The sequence below is a fragment of the Hakea prostrata genome, chromosome 1 (genome assembly GCF_041222555.1).
Source record: "Hakea prostrata isolate BN-2017 chromosome 1, UWA_Hpros_2, whole genome shotgun sequence".
In the NCBI taxonomy this organism is placed as follows: Eukaryota; Viridiplantae; Streptophyta; class Magnoliopsida; order Proteales; family Proteaceae; genus Hakea; species Hakea prostrata.
This window is the reverse complement of record NC_142600.1, coordinates 49,605,619-49,628,960: the sequence shown is the minus strand read 5'-3', so window position 1 is coordinate 49,628,960 and position 23,342 is coordinate 49,605,619. Positions and strand designations below refer to the sequence as shown.

The window sequence follows — 23,342 nt, the reverse complement described above, 5'->3', positions numbered from 1 at the left end:
AATCTTTATAAGACTGTTATATATGTGTTAGAACAGTAGTATTGACATCTTCATACTTTTGTCATGTTACCTTACTATTCTTGTTTACTTATGTCTATGATGATTCATTTCAATATCATGATTTAAATTTTATGATAAGATGCATTGGATGCATGAAAGATGATGAACTTGAATATGTGATTGCTTACGTATTGACTTGGGATTGGGGAGTGTTCTATTGACACTTCTGTCCTTAGGCATCGGAGGGAATAGTATGGGATGTTCTCCGATGGTGCCTATCGACACTCTCCCAGGTTATTGGATGACATACATAGGACTGTCTAGTTGGTTGGCTAGGTTTATCCTTGTCGTGTCAGACCCGAATCGGAAGGGCATTGAGACCGAACAACCTGTGGTAGTGTATGGTTGGATGGGCGCTCTAGGCCGGTAACCAATCCGGTAGGGGACATAAACCATGCTACGGATACCCGAAAGGGGCCATTTATTGGTAGGGTTGCAAATGGCTAGACTTGGGCTCACGAGCGCTCAAGACCGGTAACCAATCCGTGAGAGGACGTGAGAGCTTCCCGTTACTATTTGTGGATGACCAATAGGGTTGATGAGTCCGAAATCCGGGATTTCGCTGACTCTAGTGTGAAGGATACCGGAAAGGATCGCCGGGGGCGAGGAATGGACGTATCTGGATCTGACTTGACCGACTGAGTAGATGACTTGCATTGGGCTAGGCTTTATTGTGACATGCGCCAGTACTTATACCAAATGGTGATGTGAGAGAGTGGTGACCTATTCCCTTACCATGGTTTTTGAGATGACTTTATCGAACTACCCTGGCAGACCCAAGATATCTTGTATGATTGAGGGGGAGTGACTGACCACCCAAAGAAGTATGGTGCTATGACTTAAAGCATGTCTACCATAGAGACTAGCATTTATAGAGTTAGAATCATACTGCATCATATGTTCCATATCACATTGCATTATGTATGTTCTGTATGTGTATGTGATGCGTCCAAAATCTGCTCAGCCCTTGGATCTCCACGTGATGTCCTGCAAAACGAAAGCGTCAGATGTGGCCCGACCGCTGGGGTCGAGAGTCCACCTCCGAAGGCTAAGTCAGTTGATGAACTTAATCACAAACGGCTCTGCTAGAAACACAGAGCTAATGAATGAAGAAACGGGAAAGGTGATCTAGATAGCAGATCGCTGATATTTTAGGTCTATCAGTATGTATCTGAACATGAGTCTCAGATAGTATTCTTTTTGATCGATTGATCCGTCCCCTCACCTTGTATGGTAGTGAGGTTTATATAGAGTGTACCTTCGAATCTCCTTCGTTGGATGCACTTGAGCCTTCTTCGGGTAGTCGTTGGATCTTATCAGTGAGATCCGTTGAGCGATAGACTTCTACTAGTTTGGGCTGGTAGAGGACTCTTGAGATAACCTTTAGGTTATGCGATAGTTATCCCTTTGATAATGATTATCCGCAGCCGTCAGTTTGAGTCTGCCATCATCAGGGTGATTACCCTAATCCATAAGTAAGATTAGGGCACGCTTGCAGCCGAATAAACTTTCTTCTTCAGCAAGCCATCTTCCGGATCTGGTTCGCTCGGGAGCAATTCGGTTTTCTCCGTCTCGACCGGGGTCGACGGTCGGACCAGGTATGAACCCGGTCTGATCATAAACTCTCCATATCAGTATGATTTCTCAATATGGAATAACTGCCTTGCTGAGTTCTTCGAACTCATTCCTTTTGTACAAATGTTTTTAGATTATCCTACAGGTACCGAAGACTACGATGGCACCCCCTTCGAGACGGACTATGATTCCGCATACTACCCTTCGGGTAGTGGCATCTATGAAGATTCGAGTGTTGGTGCCAAGGAGGATTACTATCCGCACCAGGGTTAGCCCCACGGTTGTGAGGGAGCGGCAAAGCTGGGTGTACTTCATCCGTACCATTGAGGAGACTGTTATTAGAGTAGAGGAAACCCTAGCTTAGTGCCCCATTCCCTTGGTGTATTTTTGGAGTACTTGGACCTGTAATTAATTAACTTTTTGGGATTATCTTTAATACTTGGACATGTAATTAACGTTATCACACTTCTTTTCCGCTGCTCTGAGAGAGTGGTTATCATACCTTCTCTCACCTTTATGATTATGTTCACACTTTACTGTTATTGTCTTCCGCACTCTGATTTATTTAATCTTATCTTATTCATGATACTTAGTATTAAATGTTTTTACTTTGATTATCTTTGTTCATGATTATGTCACTGTGTATGTGGGAGGCATGGACCTACGAATCTTGATCCTTGGACTGTGGATCACATTCCCGGGTATTCCAAATGGGGTACCGGCTGGGTGGATGTGACATGTGGGAGAAGGTGGGATGGGGAGAGACTATACAAGGATGCTTCCCCCTCCACATGTAATTCATCCAAAAGAATCTTTCCTCTTGTATAATTCTGTATCTATAGTGGAGTTTTCTCTCTTGTCCGTGGTGTTTTCCCTTTAAGGGTTTTTCACGTAAATTCTTGTGTTATTATTTTTTCTTATTTGTTGATTTCTCTATTTGGTGGGTTTTTCATAACCCGACATTATGTGGATCATATGATATATAATTTAAGTTAGAATTTCTAATAGTTAATTATAGATTAAAGAATGAAGAGATGCCCATCGAAAAATGAAAGATCCAAATTGCCTCATGTTGTCTTCTCAATGCTACAAAATGCTATATGGCGTTACCTCCATCATCTACCCATTTGAGCATCATTGGTCTAATTGGCACATCATCAACCCATTTCAGCAATTCTTTCTAGGCATAATACTAATTGTTCTTCACGGCCAAGTGAAGAGTTGATTCCTTCCCAACTGTCAATTCCTTAATGGATTTTGGCCGAGCAGAGAGTAATTCATTTAGAACAGCTTCATTCCCAAATATAGCCATTGCATGGTGCAGAGGAATTGATAAGGAAAGAATAAATAAGCTTAAACCAGTTCGGTTTGAGCCCAGTCCGACCTAGATCGGAATCGAACCAGTTCGATTTGAGCCTAGTCCGACCATCTCAGATCAAGTTAGACAGACCAAGCCAAGGTCGGTCGAATAAGTACAAAAGCTGAATAACAAGGTAAATCTGAATAAGATTCAAGCCAAAGAAACAGTATTCAGTCAGGACTCAACTACTCCTACTTGAGTCGGACTCAATGACTAAAGATTCAGATCACAACTTAATTAAGGTTTGAGTCCCATTCAAACTCATACTTAGAAAAACTATAAAAAGGTATGAGAGCACAAGAGAAAGGTACGTTGAATAGAACTATCACTATTCGTATTATTATTGTTCATTACTTTCTTGTTTTCCTTAGTCGGATTTCTGACTAGATCGTTGGAGGTGAAAACTCGACCTCCACGGTCAAGCTCATCTTTGCAGGTTCAACGGGCTGAAGGGACGAGCAGGATTGTGCAGTAACAGGAATCATTTTTTCTCTACCCTTAACAAGACAAAGTTCCTTGTCCACCTTCAACAGATCTTTAACTATATTTAACTTTCCAATTGCGGCAGCTATGTGCAAGGCAATAAATCCATCTTAGTTCAACTTTTTACTAAATGTAGGCTTCTAATTTGCGATCTCTGCAGTAAAGCTAGTTTGCCATTTTATCACACCAATATGTAAAGGGTATTTAAAAAACCACAGTGGAGTTGGAAGCAGAGGGGTTGCTTTTCTTTCTTCGGTAAAGAATCGTTATCTAAGAGTTAGATATAGGGATTTGTTTTTGCAAATTTATAAAATAATAAAATATTTGTTTATAAATAAAACTCCTTTAAATGTAAAAAATAAAATTTTATTTACATCTATAACCTAATCATTTGATTTAATACCATTAGATGCTTTCTTAGACACATAATGCAATCATAACCTTTGGCTGCAGGCATCAACCTGCAATAGGTTTGCCATCTTTCACATTTATGACCCAAGTGGAATCCGAACATTCAAGGAGTCCAAGCATAGGTTTTGAACCGTTTAAAAAAAAATTGAACTCGTTTACTACCTTAGACCTACGAGTTACGTACATCTAAATGTGGGAAGGGTTACCACGGGGGTTGGTCCAAGTGGTAAGCAGTTTGGTCTGCTTAAGCAAGGTTCCAGTATGGAAACCTTGTGGATGCAAAAAACTCCCGCTGGGAGACTCACTCACCACAGCCAGGTGTGCGACCTGGGTCGAACACCGGATTAGTCAGGGCAAAGCCTTGAAAACCGGGGTTGGCAACCACAAAAAAAAATGTGAGAAGGGTTCACTTTTGAGCATAATTTTCTTTTTTTTTGTACCAAGAAAAAAAAAACATTTAGGTACGAAAAAAAGAAAATTTAGAAACTCAAATCAAATCCCGCGAGATAATTTGTCTTGGCCATGTCAATATGGGAATGGGAAATGAAATGAAATAGGTAGGAAGTCTCTACACCTTCACAAGATATATAACGAGACAAGAGACCAAGAGGACCTTGAAGTCTGTCTTGGTTTCAGAAGAGACATTGGGTTGAATTTTTTTTTTTTTTTTTTTTTAATTTCAAATTCTTTAAGGAACATCTATAGAATTTTCTTTCTTTAAAATTAACTGTTTGACTACTCTGATCTTCTGTAATTAACAGGAATTGACTTGAACGGCCCAGATGATTCCATTTCCGAGGCAAAATTGTTAAGTGTATATGATTATGTGATCAGCTACGCATCAGCTAGAAGATTTTAAAATGAGCAAAATCTATTTGATTTGATAATCACCTTACTTATACTTCTATGCTTTTGTTCAAGAACATACAAATTCCCATTTAGTGGAAGAAAAGAACGCATTTGATAATAACGTTTCACCGCCCGACCAACTGCCATAGAGATCAATTTATGAGCTACAGAAAACCATCTTACAAGGTAGCAGCTAGGATATGCTTCACCATGTAAACAAAATACTGTTCTTTATAATTGATTGGAAAACAATATATGCAAGAACCTTTTCGCTTCCACCTTTATAATTTGATTTCTCAAGCATCAATAGAAACTGTTGATAAGACTTGGTAGAGGGATCTACCAATTCATGCCATGTAGGTAGGGGCGGGAGTGTGAACAGAGACAGAGAGAGAGAGAGAGAGAGCACTTGGTTTATGCAAAAACTTACATTCAACGCATCAATGGATGATGGTCTTTTCCCAACTTGCAACTGATACTGCAGAGTTAGTAATGGATGCAGTTTCTAACTAAACTGATCCAAATGATAATGAAGCAGCCAAGGGCTAGAGCAATATCATTGACATTGAAGATAAGTTAGTTGATTAGTATATACAAGGCTGTCATAGTTTTGCATGCTTTCTCCAGGGAAAACCTCCCTCAAATGCCTGTTCCAATACGTCTTCCACCCGCTTCACCAACACAATCTGTTAGAACAAGAGGAAGTAATAAGGTATGGGTCAATTTTTGGTGCTCAGCCATCACCAAGCATTTTTAAGGTTGAACAATCAAATTGAACCAAAGTAGCACCCACAATGTTCATCAGAATGTTCTCAATTTGTTTTTCAGAGCAAGAATAAAACATTTACTATATATTTCAAATAGGAAGCACGATATGCAGGTACATCTATGAAAACTAAAATTGCTAAAGTCCACTAAAGTTGGCACTATTTCAGAAAAATAACGACATGAATGGTATTAAGGTGCAAGTGGCATTTGGTCTAATGAGTCTAATCAACTGATTGTGGCATAGATCAAGATGAGAATTTCCATGATGAGATTAAAATGGTAAGGCAAATTTAAGGCATTATATGCACGAGTCAAAGAATAGATCTAAAATTACAAAGAAAAATACCAGTTAGGTACAGGTGACATACGCATGTACAGAATGCCATAACCATTGAAAGACATAAAAATACCTCTAGGCTGTTAAGAACAACTGATGGCACTTCAACCAAGTCTTTCAGGTTCCCCTCTGGGAGTATAACCCTTTTGATACCATAACGATGAGCAGCCAATACCTGCACAGACGCAAATAAACAGGATCTGGAGACTTCATTTCCATCCTTGGAATAATAATCAAGTCCAACAAACAAAAAGGGTGATGTGATTACTTGGCAAAAAGAGCATGGAACAATTATATTGATGTATATTTTCTAAGCCCATGTATAGTGCACGTGGTGCATGGTACACATTGTGATGAACTTTAGTTCATTGTGGTAATTCATTTAATAGATTTAATCAATCAGCATTTTTACATGTACAATGTAATAACTAGTTTAATCACTCAGGCAGACAGTTGACCAAGTAGTAGTTTTATTTTTTTGGATGAATAAATAAATTCAATAATTTGAGAGAAAAATGCCGGGGGGGGGGGGGAAGAGGAGGGGGAGGGAAATGTTACAAGAATGGACCAAAGGGCAAAGCCCAGCCAAATAGAGACTCAACAAAGGGCAACAAGCCTAACAGCATAGCTAAAAGGCAGGCAACAGAAGAAAACTTAATATTTTTATCTAGTTCATTTTCTTCTCTTTCTTGAAGACTTGAAATTGAGAAAGACATCTCCATCAACTTGGTAACTCTCATACAACTGGTGTGATCTGAGCCATATGTAGGGGGTAGGGTTACCAATCTCAGGAGTACCCTCAAGAACATCCTTGTTGAGCAACGAGGGCGATCCTTGTTACTGGAAATAGACAGCGTGCAAATGGGGGAAAGGGGAGGGAGGGAATGGAGATGGAGAAGGTGCTGCCCATGCTCTTAAGAAAACTGGAAATCCCCAGTTCGGAAGGTCTTGGAGAGGGATGGGAAATTAAAGGGAGGATGGGCTCGTGGACATAGGTTTAGGGATGGGCTGGGGGTTTTGAAGGTTGAATGGGCTTGGTGGGATAGGGTGGGTTAGTTGGAAATTGGGTGGGCCAGATGGGTTCAGGGGTCAGAGTGAGGGAAGATTCAGATGGGCTAGGAAGGGAAAGGTTAGAGATGGTTGGGTCCAAAGGGTCCAAAGGGTCAGAGGGGGAAAGGAGGACGGGAGGGGCTGGGCAGGTGGTTCGGGGTTGACTGGGTGGATCTGTTAAGGGTTGGGCTTGTGGGAGGAGATAGAGGCTTAGAGTTGGAGAGAGAAAGAAGAGAAGGCCTCTTGGGAGGAAAGGAGGGCTTAGAGTTCATGGAAAGAAAGAGGAGAGGGTCACCTGGCTGGAACTTTGGGGGGGGGGGGGGGGGGTTAGAGTGGAGGGGCTCACATTGGTGCCAGAGTAGTCAAAAGGGAGGGCAAGGTTTGGTGGAGGAGCAGTAGTGGGGCGAAGAGGGGTGGGGGAGATCATTGAGACAATGAAGAACTTCAAAGCAGGCTGCAAGTTAGAAGCAAGCAGCAGGGCAGATGGGAGCTGGAATAAGAAAAATCGCACATGCAGGTTCAGAAGAGCACAGCGGGTTTTCCCAATCAGAACGACCGGCAAGGCTGCAGGGCCAACATCAGAGGCTAGGGCGAAGAATTGGTTTAGGCCAACAGAGGCTTAGCCAATGAGTTCTGCTGGCAACACCAGAGGAGGTTTTAGGCTACATTTGGGGCTTGGATGTTGCCTGAGAAGACACCGGGAGTAGCACTTCATACTGGAGGGGGGCCTAGAGAGTTCTCCTCCAACAACGGTGAACCCTTTGAGGAGTGATTCGACTAGGGAGGAAAGGTACTGCTCGGAGGTAGCAAGAGCATTCTTCTTCTCAAAAGAATGATGACCAAACATTTTACAGGCCAGGCAATTTGGGGGGTGGCTTCCATACTGTTAGAGGGAAAAACTGGAAAGCAAAGAGAGGTGTTGAGTAAATGCGTGATAGCAGTTTCCTAGTCTGATCTGGTTTCTATTTTCGTTCATTAAAATTCCTATTGTTACCTGTATACTTCCTTTCAGTCTATAAATAAAAGATAAGGCTTTGGAGGCTTACACACAATAACGTAAGGCCTCCTTCACTATTCTCAGATCTTCTTCTTCCTCCTCTACTTCTCACCTTCTCTGTTTTTTCCTTCTTCTACATATCAGCTCTCTGACTTACATGGTATCAGAGCTGTAGGTCCTCTAATCTCTTTTCATTCAAAGCCTTTATTTATTTTTTGGTTTAGAGAATACTTGTAACACTTGGAGAGTTAGGGTTTTCTGGGTTTCGAATTGTCGATTGAAGGGGCGACAACACCTGGTGCTGTGATTTTAACGTTTGAAGATTGAATGAGATAAGTTCTCAAACTTTTTGTTTCGGTTGAAGGAGTTTTGTGCAACTTCTGGTCTTCATTTCTGAAACGATAATACCCTGATTCTGTCATGTTACGAGAGTATTTTTCTTGGGAGAATTGCATGATAATTCTGCCCAGATTTATTCCCTGCTGTTTCAAGTATTTTTTGACCAAGAAGTTGTGCTGGTTGGCTTGGTTCGAAACTGCTATTTTATCTCCGGAAATTATCTTGTCTTCCAGTACTTGAATAGGTCTGGAATCGTGATGCAGGACAAGCAGCTAGGACCAATTCAAACCAGTATTGACACCAATTCAAATCAGCCAACTAGTGGAAATAAAAAGTCCCGTTGCTCCACAATTTGACCAGTCAACCGGGACTACCACAATAGGATATAAAAATAAAATAAAAAAGTGAAGAAAGAAGGCAAAAACACTGTTCATGTGAACAGTGTCATAGCTCTTTATTTGGTATTATTGGGAATGCTTCATAGAAGATTTGACGGGGCGCAAAATCAGATTGTTCCTTAAGATTCTATTGTCTTTTTTTTGTAATCCATAAGATTCTATTGTCATAAGTTACTGGGATATTAGTTTCTAGTTTTAGCCTACTAAGTTTCTATTTCTTGTAAAGCTTTAGCTGAGCTATAAATAGATCCTTACATTGCAATAGAGAGGAGACTTATGGAATACAGAGAAAAAAAAATGAATTGAAAACCTTTAGATTTGGGTGTTTGCAGCCCCCTTCCCTCTCTCTCCTCTTCTTTTCTTCTTCTTATGAGTATTCCTCCCCTTCTTCCCCTTCTTCAAGACTGATTCTTCAAAGATCTCCCCTTGTTCCCTCTATCTTCTTTATCATTATTTCTTCTCTATCCTGTTCCCTATTAATTTGGTATCATAGCGCAAACTTGGGTAACTCTCTCTGTCAATTGGATTCTTCACTCTCGATCTTGCTCTCAATTTGTCTTCTTGCTAATTTCCTGCTTCTTATGATTTGCCTTCCCTACTAGTTCTTCTTCTGTCTGATTTGTCTTCTCTATTTCTTCTTCTTTCTGTGATCTTCCTCCCCATTCTGTTCTCCACCTATTCACTAGAATCACTACCACTGTGATTAATATCACTCTTGCAAAGCTTACTTCTTTTCATTCTGCACACCTTGGGGGGAAAAACAGCATACTTCCTTCTTGAACAAGCGCTTTCTATACAACATTAATTTTTATTTCACTAGAACTCGAGGACGAGTTTTTTTGGAGAGTTCATGCAGCACAACCAGCTAGGACCAATTCAAACCTGCGTTGGGCACCAGTTCAAACCAGCCAACTAGTCAAAATAGAAGGTCACATTGCTCCACATTTTTTACCAGTCAACTGAAACTGCTACAATAGGAGAAAATATGAAGGAGGCCAAAACACACGTGATCAGTGTCACAACCCTTTATTTGGAAATATTGGGAATGCTTCATAGAGGATTTCTGGGTCCCAAAATAAGACTGTATGAAGATTTTTTTAGGAGATTTAGGACTTTAGTATAGTTTCTCTTTTGGAAGTTTCCAGTTTAGTTATTTATGCATGTCACTGAAACATAAAGCCTAATAGTTTCTAACTTTAATTAGTTTATATTTCCCTAAGATTCTATTGTCTTTTTTTGGTAATCCTTAAGATTCTATTGTAACTAGTTACTAGGCTATTAGTTTCTAGTTTTAGTCTACTATGTTTCTACTTTTTGCAAAGCTTTAGCTAGGCTATAAACAGGCCCTTACATTGCAATAAAGAGGAGATTCATAGAATAGAAAAAAATGAATTGAACCTTTAGATTCAGGTATTTGCAGCCCCACCTTCTCTCTCTCTCTCTCTCTCTCCTCTTCTCTTCTTCTTCTTATGAGTGTTCTTCTCCTTCTTCCCTCTATCTTCTTTATCATTATTTCTTCTCTATCCTGTCCCCCATTAAATCATCCTTGTTAGATCCTGCTTTAAGTAGGCAGTTTGGTTTGAATTTGCCCCTTGTTTCTGAATAATCATTTCTGGTTCTGAAACTGTAGTTTTGAGTGGTTATTGACCTGAAGTATATTCTGCTGAAGGTGTATAGTCAATTTTGCTGTAAATTTGACAATTGGTTATGTAATTATGTTAGAACCCAAAAGGCAGACCTTTCGAGTAATTTTGTCCTGTTCTAGGTGGGTGTTTAAACTTTTTCCCAGCTGAAAAGTCTGCAGACAACAGCTTACAATTATTGAATGGCTGAAGCTAAGACTGAAACTAAAACTACATAACTGAGGTTCTGTTCTCTTCCTCTTACCATCTTACTGAACATAAACTTGGAGGCACCACTAACTTCCACCAGTGGAGGAAAATTGTAAGGGTAGTATCGTTGGAAGAGGGCAACAAGACCATTTGACCAAGAAGCATGATGTTATAGACCCTAATTAGGAAACAATGGATGCCCGTATCAGGACAAATGCTGAATCCTATGGAAAAATATATTGTAGGTCTGGCTACCCATATTGATATTATTAAGGAACTATAGAGTATTTGAATGTCCCCCATTTTGGTCAAAACAACCTTTCCGCATTTGTGAGCTGTCGTAGGAGTTTTATAGAGTCGATCAGAAGGGCCGTCCTTTCACCCAATACTTTACGAACGTCAAACGGATTACCAAGAGCCTAATTCCATACTTCCCATTACCTCAAATGTTACTGAAATGTAGAACCAGCGTGAGCAACTGGCAGTTATTAGTTTTTAGGACGACTTGGGAGGAGTTTGATTTAGTAAGGTCCCAAATCCTTGGTTGAGATGTTCTTGATGATCCAAAGAGATATCAAAGGCCTGTTGAAAAATTAAATTACCTCACTGTGACTCTACTTGACATTGCCTTTCCAGTCAATGCTGTAAGTCAATTTCTGTCCACTTCTCAGACATCTTATTGGGATGCAGTTCCACATATATTGAGGTACCTTAAGAAGGCTCCTAGCCATTGACTACTTTACAAGGATAATGATCATAGAAAAGTTGAAAGCTTCTCTAATGTAGATGGGGCAAGAAAACCAATTGATAGAAGGTCGACTGGGTACTGCACTCTGATTAGTGATAATCTTATATCTTAGAACAGTAAGAAACAGACTGTTGTGGTTAGGCTAAGCGCAGAGTCTGAGTATGGGGCTATGGCACAGGTCATTATGAGTTGATGTGGATTCGACAAGTTTTGAAAGAGCTAGGCTTTACTGAAGATTCATCAATGACAGTATGGTGCGATAATCAGGTGGCTATTCACATAGCTACTAATCCTATGTTTCATGAACATCAAGATCACATTCAAGTTGACTGTCCCTTTGTTTGTGAGAAGCTGCAATAAGGCTTGATTTCTCCGGAGCATGTTTGTATATGCTAACAGTTGGCTGATTTGCTCACAATGTCTTTAGGGGCTGCCAGAGTTGATTATATCCGTAACAAGCTGGGCATGTTTGATCTATATGCTTCAGCTTGTGGGGGAGCATAGAGAGAAAAACTGGCAACTGAATAGGATTCTTGAGTTAGCGCTAGGAGATGGCAGTTTCTTGGGTTGATTTGATTTCCATTTCCATCTTTTAAGTTTCCTATTGTAACTTGAATACTTTCAGTCTATAAAAAAAAGCCATGGCTTTCGAGGCTTAACACGATAACATAAGGTCTCCTTGGCTATTCTCATAATTTCTTCTTCCTCTTCTACACCTCACTTTCTTTGTTCTTCCTTCTTCTACCTTTCTTCTCTCTGATTTACACATTCGAACTGAATTTCTTGACTGAAACAGGGCCGGATTTCTTGCTTGATGAGGATTGAAGAGGGAAGAGGTGTTTTGGTAGAGACATCTTTGCCTAATCGCAAAGCAGAGTCGGATCCTTCTTCATTGTTTCGGCATTAGAGAAGAGTGGTGTTCCTGGAATGGAACCTACAATTCTCAGCCCCTCTAGGCACCAGTAGTGGAGAGGCAATCCCCTATGAGAAAACCAAAGAGGAATGGTCTTCTCTGGTGAGCAGAAGGCTCCAATGCCACTGGCGGAGGAAATGGTTCTCTCCCAACCACCTGTGCCATTCCTCGAGAGGCCAGCAATTGTTGTCGTCCAATAATTTGACGAGAAAGAACCCATGCTTCAGTAGGAAAGACTCCGTGGTTCCCTTGGGTTTCCATTGCTTGGACAGAGGAGTTGACATTGTAGAATGGAGGACGGGTTCCAAGGAAAAGCCCTAGAAGACATGCTCCAACAGGATGCTTCTTCATCAAGGACTCTGGTAGGATAAAAGGCTACGAGATGGCCGTTAACAAGGGTGGGGGTATCAGTCGCAGGGACTTCTGTTTTGGGGGGACTGGGGAGATGGAGAAAAGAGAGATGTCCAAGAAGGAGAAGGGAAGATCAGAGGCAGCCAAAGGGGTCAAATCTACCAGAGGTAGGAGAGGTGGAGGGGTTCATCTGAAACAATCAGATCAGTGTGCTTCTCGAACATTTGGTCATTGTTTCTCTTAAGCAAATTTCACTACTGAAGAATTACGTCTTTCAAATTCTCTTAAGGATACATTACCAATAAACTAAAATCATATGCATGGCATAAATCAGGGCAATGCAATATCATAGCCAATGCAATCAGATTGTCTTATTGATGGGTCAAATAAGTAAAACATAAAAAAAGCACATGTAGGGTAATCACACCTTATCTTTGATACCGCCAACAGGTAACACCAGACCCCTAAGGGTCATCTCCCCTGTCATTGCTGTGTCTGCTCTTACTCTCTGCTGGCTGAACAAGGAAACTAGAGATGATACCACTGTTACACCAGCCGAAGGTCCATCTTTTGGTACAGCTCCAGCAGGAAAATGAACATGAATATCCCGGCCCTCCAGTAGATTGCTTTCCCCACCCACTGCTAACTTAAGGTCTGCTGCTTTTGCCCTTACCTACCAAATTAAGAACATCCATTGGCGTGAAAAATAATAGTACAAGAATGTAATGAATATTTTATCTAAGGAAGAAGTGAAAGAAAAAAGTAGCGTGGTTTTGGTTCGGACTTCCGAATATTAGGATGAATGACCAATATGGGATCAAGCAGTCCTTTTTGTACCAAAAATCTATGGTTCAAGCAGGATCACCGAAAAAATTGGGACCAGGCAATTAAAGAGAATGGTTGAAACCAATATGATTTGGCCAATGTGCCTGATCCAACACCAATTCCTAACCCTGGCTTCAGGCATTGCAGCTGTTCTTCTCCCACAAAACATCAATCGTGAGACTTTTGCCCCAAAAAATCATTAATTATGAGAAGTCACAAAAATGAAAGATAAAAATCATGTCTTGGCAAGGGTTAATGTGGAAGTTGTGAAAGGAGTTGATTGGTTCATATATGTGTAGATAACGCATATGCATGTGAATACATCAGCCACCTGGACTTCAGCATGAGCCTGGAGAATCAAAATGCAACTAGAAGTTCAATAAAAGGGTATTCAAATTGTACAAGGGAGTAGGACGCCTATGTGTGGAGCATGTCTGTCAACTGTAAATTACTGCATACTATGGATCGGAACATGATAAACAGAACGGCAAGCTGGCAATGCAGCTGTATTTGAATCTATGTGCCCATCTATTCTCTACTCTGGTAAGTGGCAACTATAGGTGCATCTGACTCTGGTTACCATCACTTCCCTCCCTCTCCTCCCCCCCCCCCGCCCAACCCCAAATAAAAATAAAAATAAATAAAAAATAAAAAAAAAAACCAGCCCCGACTAATGGGAAGGGAAAAACGCTGAGAGTAATGTATGCTGACAATTTTATTGTCTGATTGGCAAAGAAGGATGAATATGTTGAGGCCCTTTCACCAAGACACAGATTATATAGTTAGCAGATTACAGGCAACATAATTAATAGGCATTCTCCAAAACTTAAAATGAGATATAGAAGCACAAGAAAACCATTTCAGTGACAAAAAGGTGTCCCATAATGAAGGGAAAAATAAAGCTTACCCATGTAAGTGCTATTTGAGCTGATTCCTTAATAACGTCACCAAGTTGCCCTGTAAGATGCAAATCACCCTTTCCCACCATTGCTGTGGCCTCAACAAACTGTACTTCACCACCAAAGGAGGTCCAAACAAGCCCAACTGATATTCCAGGAGTTGTAACACGTTCTGCAGCTTCATTGGCATCAAACCTTGGTGGCTGCATCCAGTATCAGAGAAGTGCAGCTTCAGATTTATTTAAGATAATAACTACATAAGCGCCTTTTAAGTCAAGAAAGAAGAATTGATTACCCCCAATACTTTTTCCAGCATGGCCTCATCCACTATCAAAGGTGACGTACTTTTAAGAGCATTAGATATCAAATCATTGTTAACAGCCATTGGAATTTCTTCCATTTCTATTACAGCTCCATCTGCGAGTCTTGCATCCATCAGTGGTGCAGCCATTTGATGGACACCTTTGCTGAGTGGTTCTTGTTCTGCAACTTGAACTGCAGCTGCACGAGCTAACGCAGCCAAGTTCCTCTCAAGGTTTCGTACACCAGCTTCCCTAGTATATCTTCGAATTACTTGTTTCACCATAGACTACCAACAACAGCCATCATCACACAAAAATTTACAGTAAGATTTGAATGATACAAATTCATACATAATATCAGTAATATCAAATGTTAAAAATAAAAAAATGCAAGGACAAGAAACCCAAACAATTCTCCAGTGATACACTAGCAATTAGTCTGCTGGACACAATGAAAGGCTTTGGCTAAGAATTACAAGCCATCCAAGTCTGGTTGAAAGCTTGATGCTAGTAGAAGGGGTTTTCGGCAGTTCTCAAAAAAATCTTTATTTATTATTTATATCTCTTGGGTCTAGATTTGATACTTGGATTACTCCAGTACCTAGCAATCAACTTTGTCACTCCTGTCCAGAGAAAGGTTTACTTTAGAGACAGATTCTATTATTTTAATCATGTTAATGTTATTTCTTGGGAGGTTGAGGTACATTAGACAGACAAAAATTTAACCAAGCAGCAGGAATTTTGCTCCTGGCCACAATCATAGGAGCCAAAATGGAAACGCATTTTGATTTAAAAGAATGGTATTACAGAAACTACTAAAACTGAAGGGGGATATTCACGAGCTTAGATGAAGGAGACAACGGATAGCAGGGATTTCCTGCTGCCCGGTTTTCCAGACCCATAGGTTCTGTTCTTAACGCCCCCCCCCCCTTTTTTGGGTTGGAGGGGGGGGGAGCCATGGGGATCTTTGGTTTTTCTCCATTGATTTGAAGCCCTCCCTTGGTAGCAAATCTGTTGCCTTCCCATTCTTGCTTTTCTCTCTCCTGCAATCCCTTGTGTATCTTTTATGGTCCAGATCATTTTTCCCCCTCCCGCAGGAGATGAACGTAGCTCTATTCCATCAGGTTATCTGTAATAGGGTCAATCTATTGATCTCTGTATTCTATTAATTGGAAATCAACACCAGACCTGTTCTCTAAACCTACGCTTTATCTGTTTCTGTTCTATCTTCATAGATCTGGCAGTATGCATTCATCACTTCCACTGTTGCCAAGGGCGGAGCCAGGATTCAACATTGGTGGGGGGCCGGATAATGAGAGTCTGGATCACCTCCCCATTGGGGGAGCACTGATGCTTTTTCACTACACATTGTATGGGCCCATGTGGGACTTACCAAGGATCCCCCACCCCTAAATTATATTATCATGTTTAGACATGGGCCCATACATATTAAAAATATAGGTCATTATTAATAATGACATTTTTACCCTTACAAAAATATAAGTAAATTATTTACCAAGAAAAGGTAAATTAAAGCATGAGGATAGCTAACAAATAAAAATCTTATAAAATATTTTTTAGTTTTACTTAATTTTTCTATTAAAAAAATAATTAAAAAATAATAAAAAATAAAATAAAATAACTCCTTACAAAATCAACATTAAAGGGGAAAACAAAAAAGATGATTTCAACAATAGAAAGCTAGATGCAAACCAAACGAACCATGATAGTTTGGTTACTTTACAAACTCTAAATATTCAATTCACAATATAAAAATCAAATAGAAAGAAGGACAAAGTACTCGAGAAAGACAAAGCATATAAATTCAAATAAAAAGGAAAATAAATAAAAAATAAAGAAAGGAGAGAATAAAAATGGAGAAATAGTGAGAGAATACGTGATTGTGGAGAAGATTTAAGAATAAACTCCTTACCTTTAGCTTTTTCAAGTTTTTTTTTCTTCTCTAAACTACATGTGAAGAAAGGAGAGATGAGAAAATAAATAGGAATGGAAAGAGAGAATAAATAGGGAGAGATTTTAGCGATTATGAGTTAGTTTTTAATTGGATTTAACTTTTTCTTCCTTGAAAATAGGGGTTCAATTGTAACCGTTGGATAATTATTGAGGATGACATTTATACCCATCATCTTTACCTTAAAAAAAATTTCCAATACTTGGGGAGGGGCCAGAAAGTGATATTTCACACGTAAGAAGAAAAAAATTAGGAAAAATAAAGAGAGTAACTAATTTTTTTTTAAAAGTGGGGGGGGGGGGGTGGCATGGCCCCAACGTGGCTCCGCCACTGACTGTTGCACTACTATATTCTTGGTTCTGGTGTAACAGATCCAATTATTTATTGGATTTTTCAACATCTTCAGTCTGATATACTGTGTGCCTAATAACTGAAATGGTTTCTAATGTTTCCTCTAAAGTTTCTATATTTGATGGTGTGTCTTGATTTTCATAGCTTATCCAGACAGATCCAAGTCCCTAGATCATATACCAATAAACCAGGTACCAGCACCTTATTAACTCTAGAATCTCAATTGGGAGATTAGGGTTCAAGAACTGCATTATCCAAAGCACAGGAGGAAAAGAGGGATGGGTACCTAGAAAAAAAGAAACGAATTATAACTACATGACACACAATTCATGGTAGAACTTTAGAAGTTCTAATCCGAACTGGTCTTAGGATACTGTTTTTACCTATACAACTTGATCAATAAATAGGTCGGGTTCAGCTCAAGGATCCAATCCTTCGTAGTGAACCCCACCAACCCAAACTGTTAGAATGTCGCAGTTTACCAAAGAACCCGGCATTCTGTGATTATTGACTGAAACCTTTGGCCTGATATATAAGTTTGTCAAGTTGAGATCTGTACTGAGTACAACCAACATGTCATGAATCTAAAGATGCATAACATTTCATGAACATAGTTCATCACTTTGAAGATGGAATGGAGTTGATTTAATTTCATTACTTTGCTTCATCTTAAGAATATCATTGTGGCACAGCAATATGCTGGTTTCAGAAGCCCCCGGAGTTGTTGGTCCTGTGGCTGTACCACTTTCCTCTTTGAATAAACAAAAACAGTGACCAATGATATCAGGAAAACAAAAACAGTGACCAATGATAACAGGATGCTATTCAAAATTACAACTTCAACATTTGAGCCTACCAGATCTCTAAGCAATGTAAAATCCAGTCATGAACTGATGAGTTGATTTGTTACCCACAGTCAAAAAGGTGAATCAATCATTACTGCGCAATCTTGTCCGGAATAGTCAAACAATTTGTTGACCTTCGCAGTTGAACTAGTGAATGAGATAAATGAAATTTCAGAGGAATTCAAACATTTCCAACTAATGCTTGGACAACCATGCTTAACTCATGGTGTAGTCAGTTTTCTTGTAAGGTTATTTCATTATGGAAATGTTTTCCGAGTCCAGCAGGATATCTGTTTATTTTCCAACATTATCCAGTAGCTCAATTAGACTTCACCGCATGCCAGAACAAATATTTGATGTTGGTTTTCTTTTCTTTTCTTCTTTTAAATGAAAAGAGTGAACCAAAAGTAAAGGGGAAGAATTCAATACATGGTGTCCATAATATTGACATTGGATACTCAAATTTAAGATGATGGACCCGTTAGAGGAAACCCCATTAACCCTACGATCACAATGACCATATCAGACTTCCAACAAAGAAAAGAGCCATAAGACAAGGATAACTTGTCTCACAAATCACAATACTCTTTAGCATAGAACTACAGAATGAATAACGTTGTTTCAAGCCCCAATTACAACATGAAAAATCTTGAGTATTTAGGGTGAACCCACAGCCAAGGTACAACATTTCGGTGAAACTAGGCGAAATTTTGCTGTTTTGCTACTTGGGTAAAGAACAAAAGTCTTAGATTTCAGGGGAATTACGGTAATTTTCAGAGAAATTTCGGAAATTTCACTGAAATCTTGAAAATTTCGGTGAAATTTTGAAAATTCAAAGGGGTTGTACCATATAGGGCTTATGGATTTGGTGGTTCATTTTCAGATTGTAGTAGCATGTTTGCATATGAAATATGAATATGGAGATGGATCAAGTGATATCCATTAGGACCAGCACAACTAGTTATGCCAATAACGGACTATATGGATTACTTTATCTACACAATGCCATGGCATGCTTATGTCTAGTAAGGGTACTCCTCCATGACCCAGAGGATGGATCCAACCCGACACATACTTGTATATTGAATTCTACTTGTTAAATGTGTTGCTGCATTTAATGAAAATCTTAGCATTGTCTTGCATGATATTCATATTTACATTGGTTCAAATTCATGCTCTTGAACACCACTTTAGGTTGGGTTTGAGGCAAAAATAATAATCCCAATGTGTTTATTGGCCTCAAATTAGGGTAGACACCAAAACCCCAAACACACCCAAAAACTGGGGTTGAAACCTCACCGAAGCATTCCAAAATGTCGGCGAAATTTTGCTGTTTTGGTAGTTCTCCTGGGCAGTGAAACAACATGTTTCGCCAAAATTTTGCACTATGCTCACAACTATATTTGAACAAACTGCAAAATGGGTAGAGTCATTGAGATATATAACAAGAAGGAAAGATGAATTCCAAACTGTTAAAAACCCAAAAATGAACTGGTTTTTAGCTTTTTTCAAACATCAAGCATAGTCCACTAGTAGGAAGGCTTTCAAATGTCCAGACTACCTACTCACATCAGTCACATGCAACAATAAAAAGTACACAAATAATAAAGTGTGCATCTCAACCATAAATCAACTTCATATGATTTTCAATACGCAACTGTTGAATTTGAAAAGGAATTAGAAGTTGACAAAAGAGTAAGCACACACTGAAAAATTAAATGCACATCGATTTGAGTGCACTAGAAGTGTCCCATAAACGATCAAGAGAGTAAGACCATGGTAATATATCGATATGATTGCCAGATGTTAAACTAGTCATGCATTGTTGTATTTGGAAAGCCAAAACCATAATTCCATCATTAAATCTTCCAAAGACACACATACCTCAGGAATTTGGAGGAACTCAGAGCTCAAGCCATGCTGATCGAGAACTCTCGGAACTAAATGCTGCTCAGCAATTTTCAACTTTTCCTCAAGTGTATATCCAGGAATCTCAATGACTTCCATCCGATCCAACAGTGGTGGGGGTATTGGCTGGACCCTGTTTGCAGTTGCAACAAAAATGACCTTTGACAGATCGAATGGGACATTCAGATAGCTGTTTAAATCAATTAAGGAAACTAGTTATTACAATTTCATCATTGCAATTCTAATCTAGCTCCATATATGTCATACCTACACTATGTTATCAGCACAAAAATAACATGCATCACAGGAAACTACAAATCCCTGTCTTCCTCACAATGGAATCTCCATACAAGTAAATAAATCACATAACAATTATCAGAAAATCCCTTTTTGATGACAACAGACTTTGATCAACAGTTTCTGTCAAAACACAAGTCCAAAAAGCTCAGCCAAATGAAAACAATAACCAAAAGAGGTACATTCAACTACTCTAAGACACCCAAATTTTTATCACAAGGTCCAATTACCTGAAAGTGATAGAAAACATTTTCACTAACTACTAGTCTAACATACAAAGAACTTTAGTAGTATGAAGAAAAAGGATACTGATCATTAAATGTTTTGTTCTGCTCTGGATCAAGAACCTCCAGAAGTGCTGAGGCTGGATCCCCACGGACATCTGAACCAGTCTTGTCAATCTCATCCAGCAACATAACAGGATTACAAACATCTACTCTCTGCAAGTATAAATGTATACATTAGTGTAACTGAGAAGAAACTAATCACAACAGTTGCAGTCAACAATGCAAAAATCAGGGAACAGAAGGAAATATTTAGTATGTAGAACATTTAAAAGATACAACCAACCAAGCTAACAGTTTGGAAGACCTCAAGGTTTCCAAAAGGCATGATGTAGCATAGCAACATGAAGAGGCAGATCAGATGATTCAGAAAACTTCTATTTCTGCACACACTTCCCAAGGTATTCCACAAGGACCTATAATGGCTCAAGATCCCAAGAAAAAAAGTGGTATGGGTAGTTCATAAAGACATCCCCAAATTGACAGTAATTTTGAGAAGTGCAATTACAAAACAAGAAGGGTCAACATAATAACACACTTGTTAGTTTCCAATCAATTGCTAATGTCTATCAATAAATTGTAACTTCAGGTCTTCACCCTAATTCCCCCTTCCCCAAAAAAAGGGGTGAAAAAATGCTAGTCCATAACAATTTTCCCTTTGTCATAATGTTATATGCAGTTACTCTATGAAATATCTTTCAAAGGATGTTGCTCTGGAGGTGTCCAAAATATCCCGTAGGGCAATACTGCATCTGGGCACCTTGTTGGTGTCAACTTGCATCCTGCCCCCTCCAATATTGTGACAACTATGTCAAAGACACCTTAATTGGATGATATATTCCATCTGTAAATATTACTGCCAAGAATATCTCATTACTACTTATAAAAGTGCAACGAGAATTCCAGTCCAGTTGCATTAAGATCCTCCAAGCAAGATGTCATTCACAGTTCCTTCAAGGTCTCTCAAGATAAGTCACTCAGGATGCTTTCACACTCCAAATAAATAAATAAATTAAGAACTACTGAAAATGGACTGTTAATATAATTAAATGTAAAAACAACTACAAAGCAGGTGGCCTTAGTGGCAATGGTTAAATTGCTAATTGCTCCATCGTGACCAAGTGATCATCATCAGTTTGAGTCTCAGGAAACCTCCTCTCTGTGAAGCAGGGCTCAGACTCCATCATCCCTTTCTCAAGTCTTACTATATATAAGTATAGATATAAAATGCATAAACATTTAATTCTCAAAAACATTGCCTGCTAGGCTGCTACGCTGCAATTTAATTTTCAATTGTAGAGCCTTGAATTTTATAATCTTATGAATCCCTTTTGAAATAAAAATGGTATAGTAAGGAAATACAACTTGATTTGGTCAGATTTTTGCAACATAACATATGGTACAAGTGGAATGGACCTAAGAAAAGTCTAAGGCTGTAATTGGAATGAACTCCAGATTATTACAAATTGACAAAAGTTTTCCTGCTCGGTGGAGAAGAGGTTGGGAATAATCAAGGGTAATGAATCTCTCCCTATTGGCTGAATCACCACTTCCCACGAATCCGATGGACTGCTTTTTTGCTCCACTGACCAGTGAACCTCCACCATATTAATTAGTCCAAAATGAAGCCTAACCTTTTAGGAAGAAAGAGGCAGGATTCTAAGCCGAAAGCAGGAATAATATCCTTTAGACTTAAGCTGTGCAATGCACAGGAACCAGGTAGAAATCATATTCAGTTAATATTAATAAATAAAAATCCAGATGGCAGGCTCAACATCTTTCTAGGTGCCCATTCTGAGATAATCTAATGGATCAATTGATTGATATACTTATATAAAATAAGCATGAAATAAAAATAGAGAATTCTAAGGTAATATTTTCATGCAATGAGCTCTATAGCAACAGTAGTACAAAATAACTATCTAAATAAATAATTTTAAGTACTTTTTATATTAACTCTATTGAAATTATCATATGTACTTTCCAGTCTGAAGACGGTTACACAAAAATTTAATCTTTGATTCAGTTTGAAATATGATCAAATCCACTGAGAGCCACAGTCCAGATGGGTTAGCCTGTGACCATGTGAGGCTGCTGCAGATATACAGCATAACAAGACATCAATCACTCGCTAGGTTACTCTTAGACAAGGTTTATCATGGTGATAAAGATGCATAAAAGATTCAGTTTAAACCTTTAATCCCTCAATAAGACGCCCTGGCATGCTACCTATGTATGTCCTCCGATGTCCTCTAATATCAGCTTCATCTTTGACACCACCAAGAGATATACGTACAAATTTTCTGCCCAGAGCAGTAGCTATGGATGAAGCTAAAGATGTCTTTCCAACACCTGGTGGACCCACGAAGCACAATATGGGGCCTCTCGCATCGGGTTTAAGCTGCAATATGGTTGATTTCAAACAGGCTATATTAGCATCAGTAGGTCATATGGAACGCACAAGGCACAATAGATGAGGCATAAAAAATTGGATAGGAAACAACCTTGCGGACAGCCAGATATTCAATAATCCTTTGTTTGACTTTGATTAAACCATAATGGTCAATATCAAGGTGCTCTTTTGCAGCTCCCAAGCTCAACTCCGGCTCTTCACTAGCGTTCTGCCAAGGCAGATCGGAGAGGAGCTCCAGGTAAACAAATGAGCTACTATACCCAGGTTGCTGAGGTTGCATTTTTCTCAGTCGCCTGAAGAGAGGAAAAAGATAAAGAAAAAGACAAAGGCCTAAATACTTTTATAAGTCTTTGCACTCAAATTTTAAACAATAAATCCAAAAAAGTATCCAGTACATCTAATAATAGACACTGACAGAGGAAATTCACTTTTTCTTAATATATTTACGTGTGCATGTCTAGAGAGGTTGTACATAAGTCTCAATGAACTATAGAGTATAGAATCAGGTGAATGTAAGTAATGCTAGAAAAGGCATAACATGAGAATAATTCCAACGTTAGGAGTATTCAGCGGAGATATGGAAGCTTCTAGAATAAAATATCCTAAATATTCAGCTAAATGTTGCTTTGAAATCCCTTATCTTTCCTTTATTATGTGGTTAAAAAGTTCCATCTGACAGAATATCATTCGTCTACATACCTGAGATCAAACGAGAGGACGACTGCAGAATTCTGTTATCATAGTTAATGCTTTAAACTATTTCCTACATGGCAAA

The 23,342-nt window shown here is 39.1% G+C and overlaps 1 protein-coding gene across 2 annotated transcripts in view; it reads right to left on the bottom strand.

The window, feature by feature from the left end:
* Positions 1 to 4,609: 4,609 nt before the first annotated feature.
* Positions 4,610 to 23,342, bottom strand: part of LOC149029093 (lon protease homolog 2, peroxisomal-like) — a 57,520-nt gene continuing 38,787 nt past the window's right edge. Inside the window, exons 9-17 of one of the 2 annotated variants that reach the window (XM_089140357.1) lie at positions 22,659 to 22,860; positions 22,349 to 22,555; positions 20,180 to 20,310; positions 19,550 to 19,763; positions 14,491 to 14,784; positions 14,204 to 14,398; positions 12,899 to 13,144; positions 5,917 to 6,018; positions 4,610 to 5,424 (exon numbers count right to left, since the gene is read on the bottom strand). In XM_089140357.1, the coding sequence (XP_088996483.1) occupies positions 5,341 to 5,424; positions 5,917 to 6,018; positions 12,899 to 13,144; positions 14,204 to 14,398; positions 14,491 to 14,784; positions 19,550 to 19,763; positions 20,180 to 20,310; positions 22,349 to 22,555; positions 22,659 to 22,860 (1,675 nt within the window). In that variant the 3' untranslated portion in view covers positions 4,610 to 5,340. The remainder of the gene's footprint in view (positions 5,425 to 5,916; positions 6,019 to 12,898; positions 13,145 to 14,203; positions 14,399 to 14,490; positions 14,785 to 19,549; positions 19,764 to 20,179; positions 20,311 to 22,348; positions 22,556 to 22,658; positions 22,861 to 23,342) is intronic. The other variant, XM_089140363.1, reaches the window with a different exon arrangement.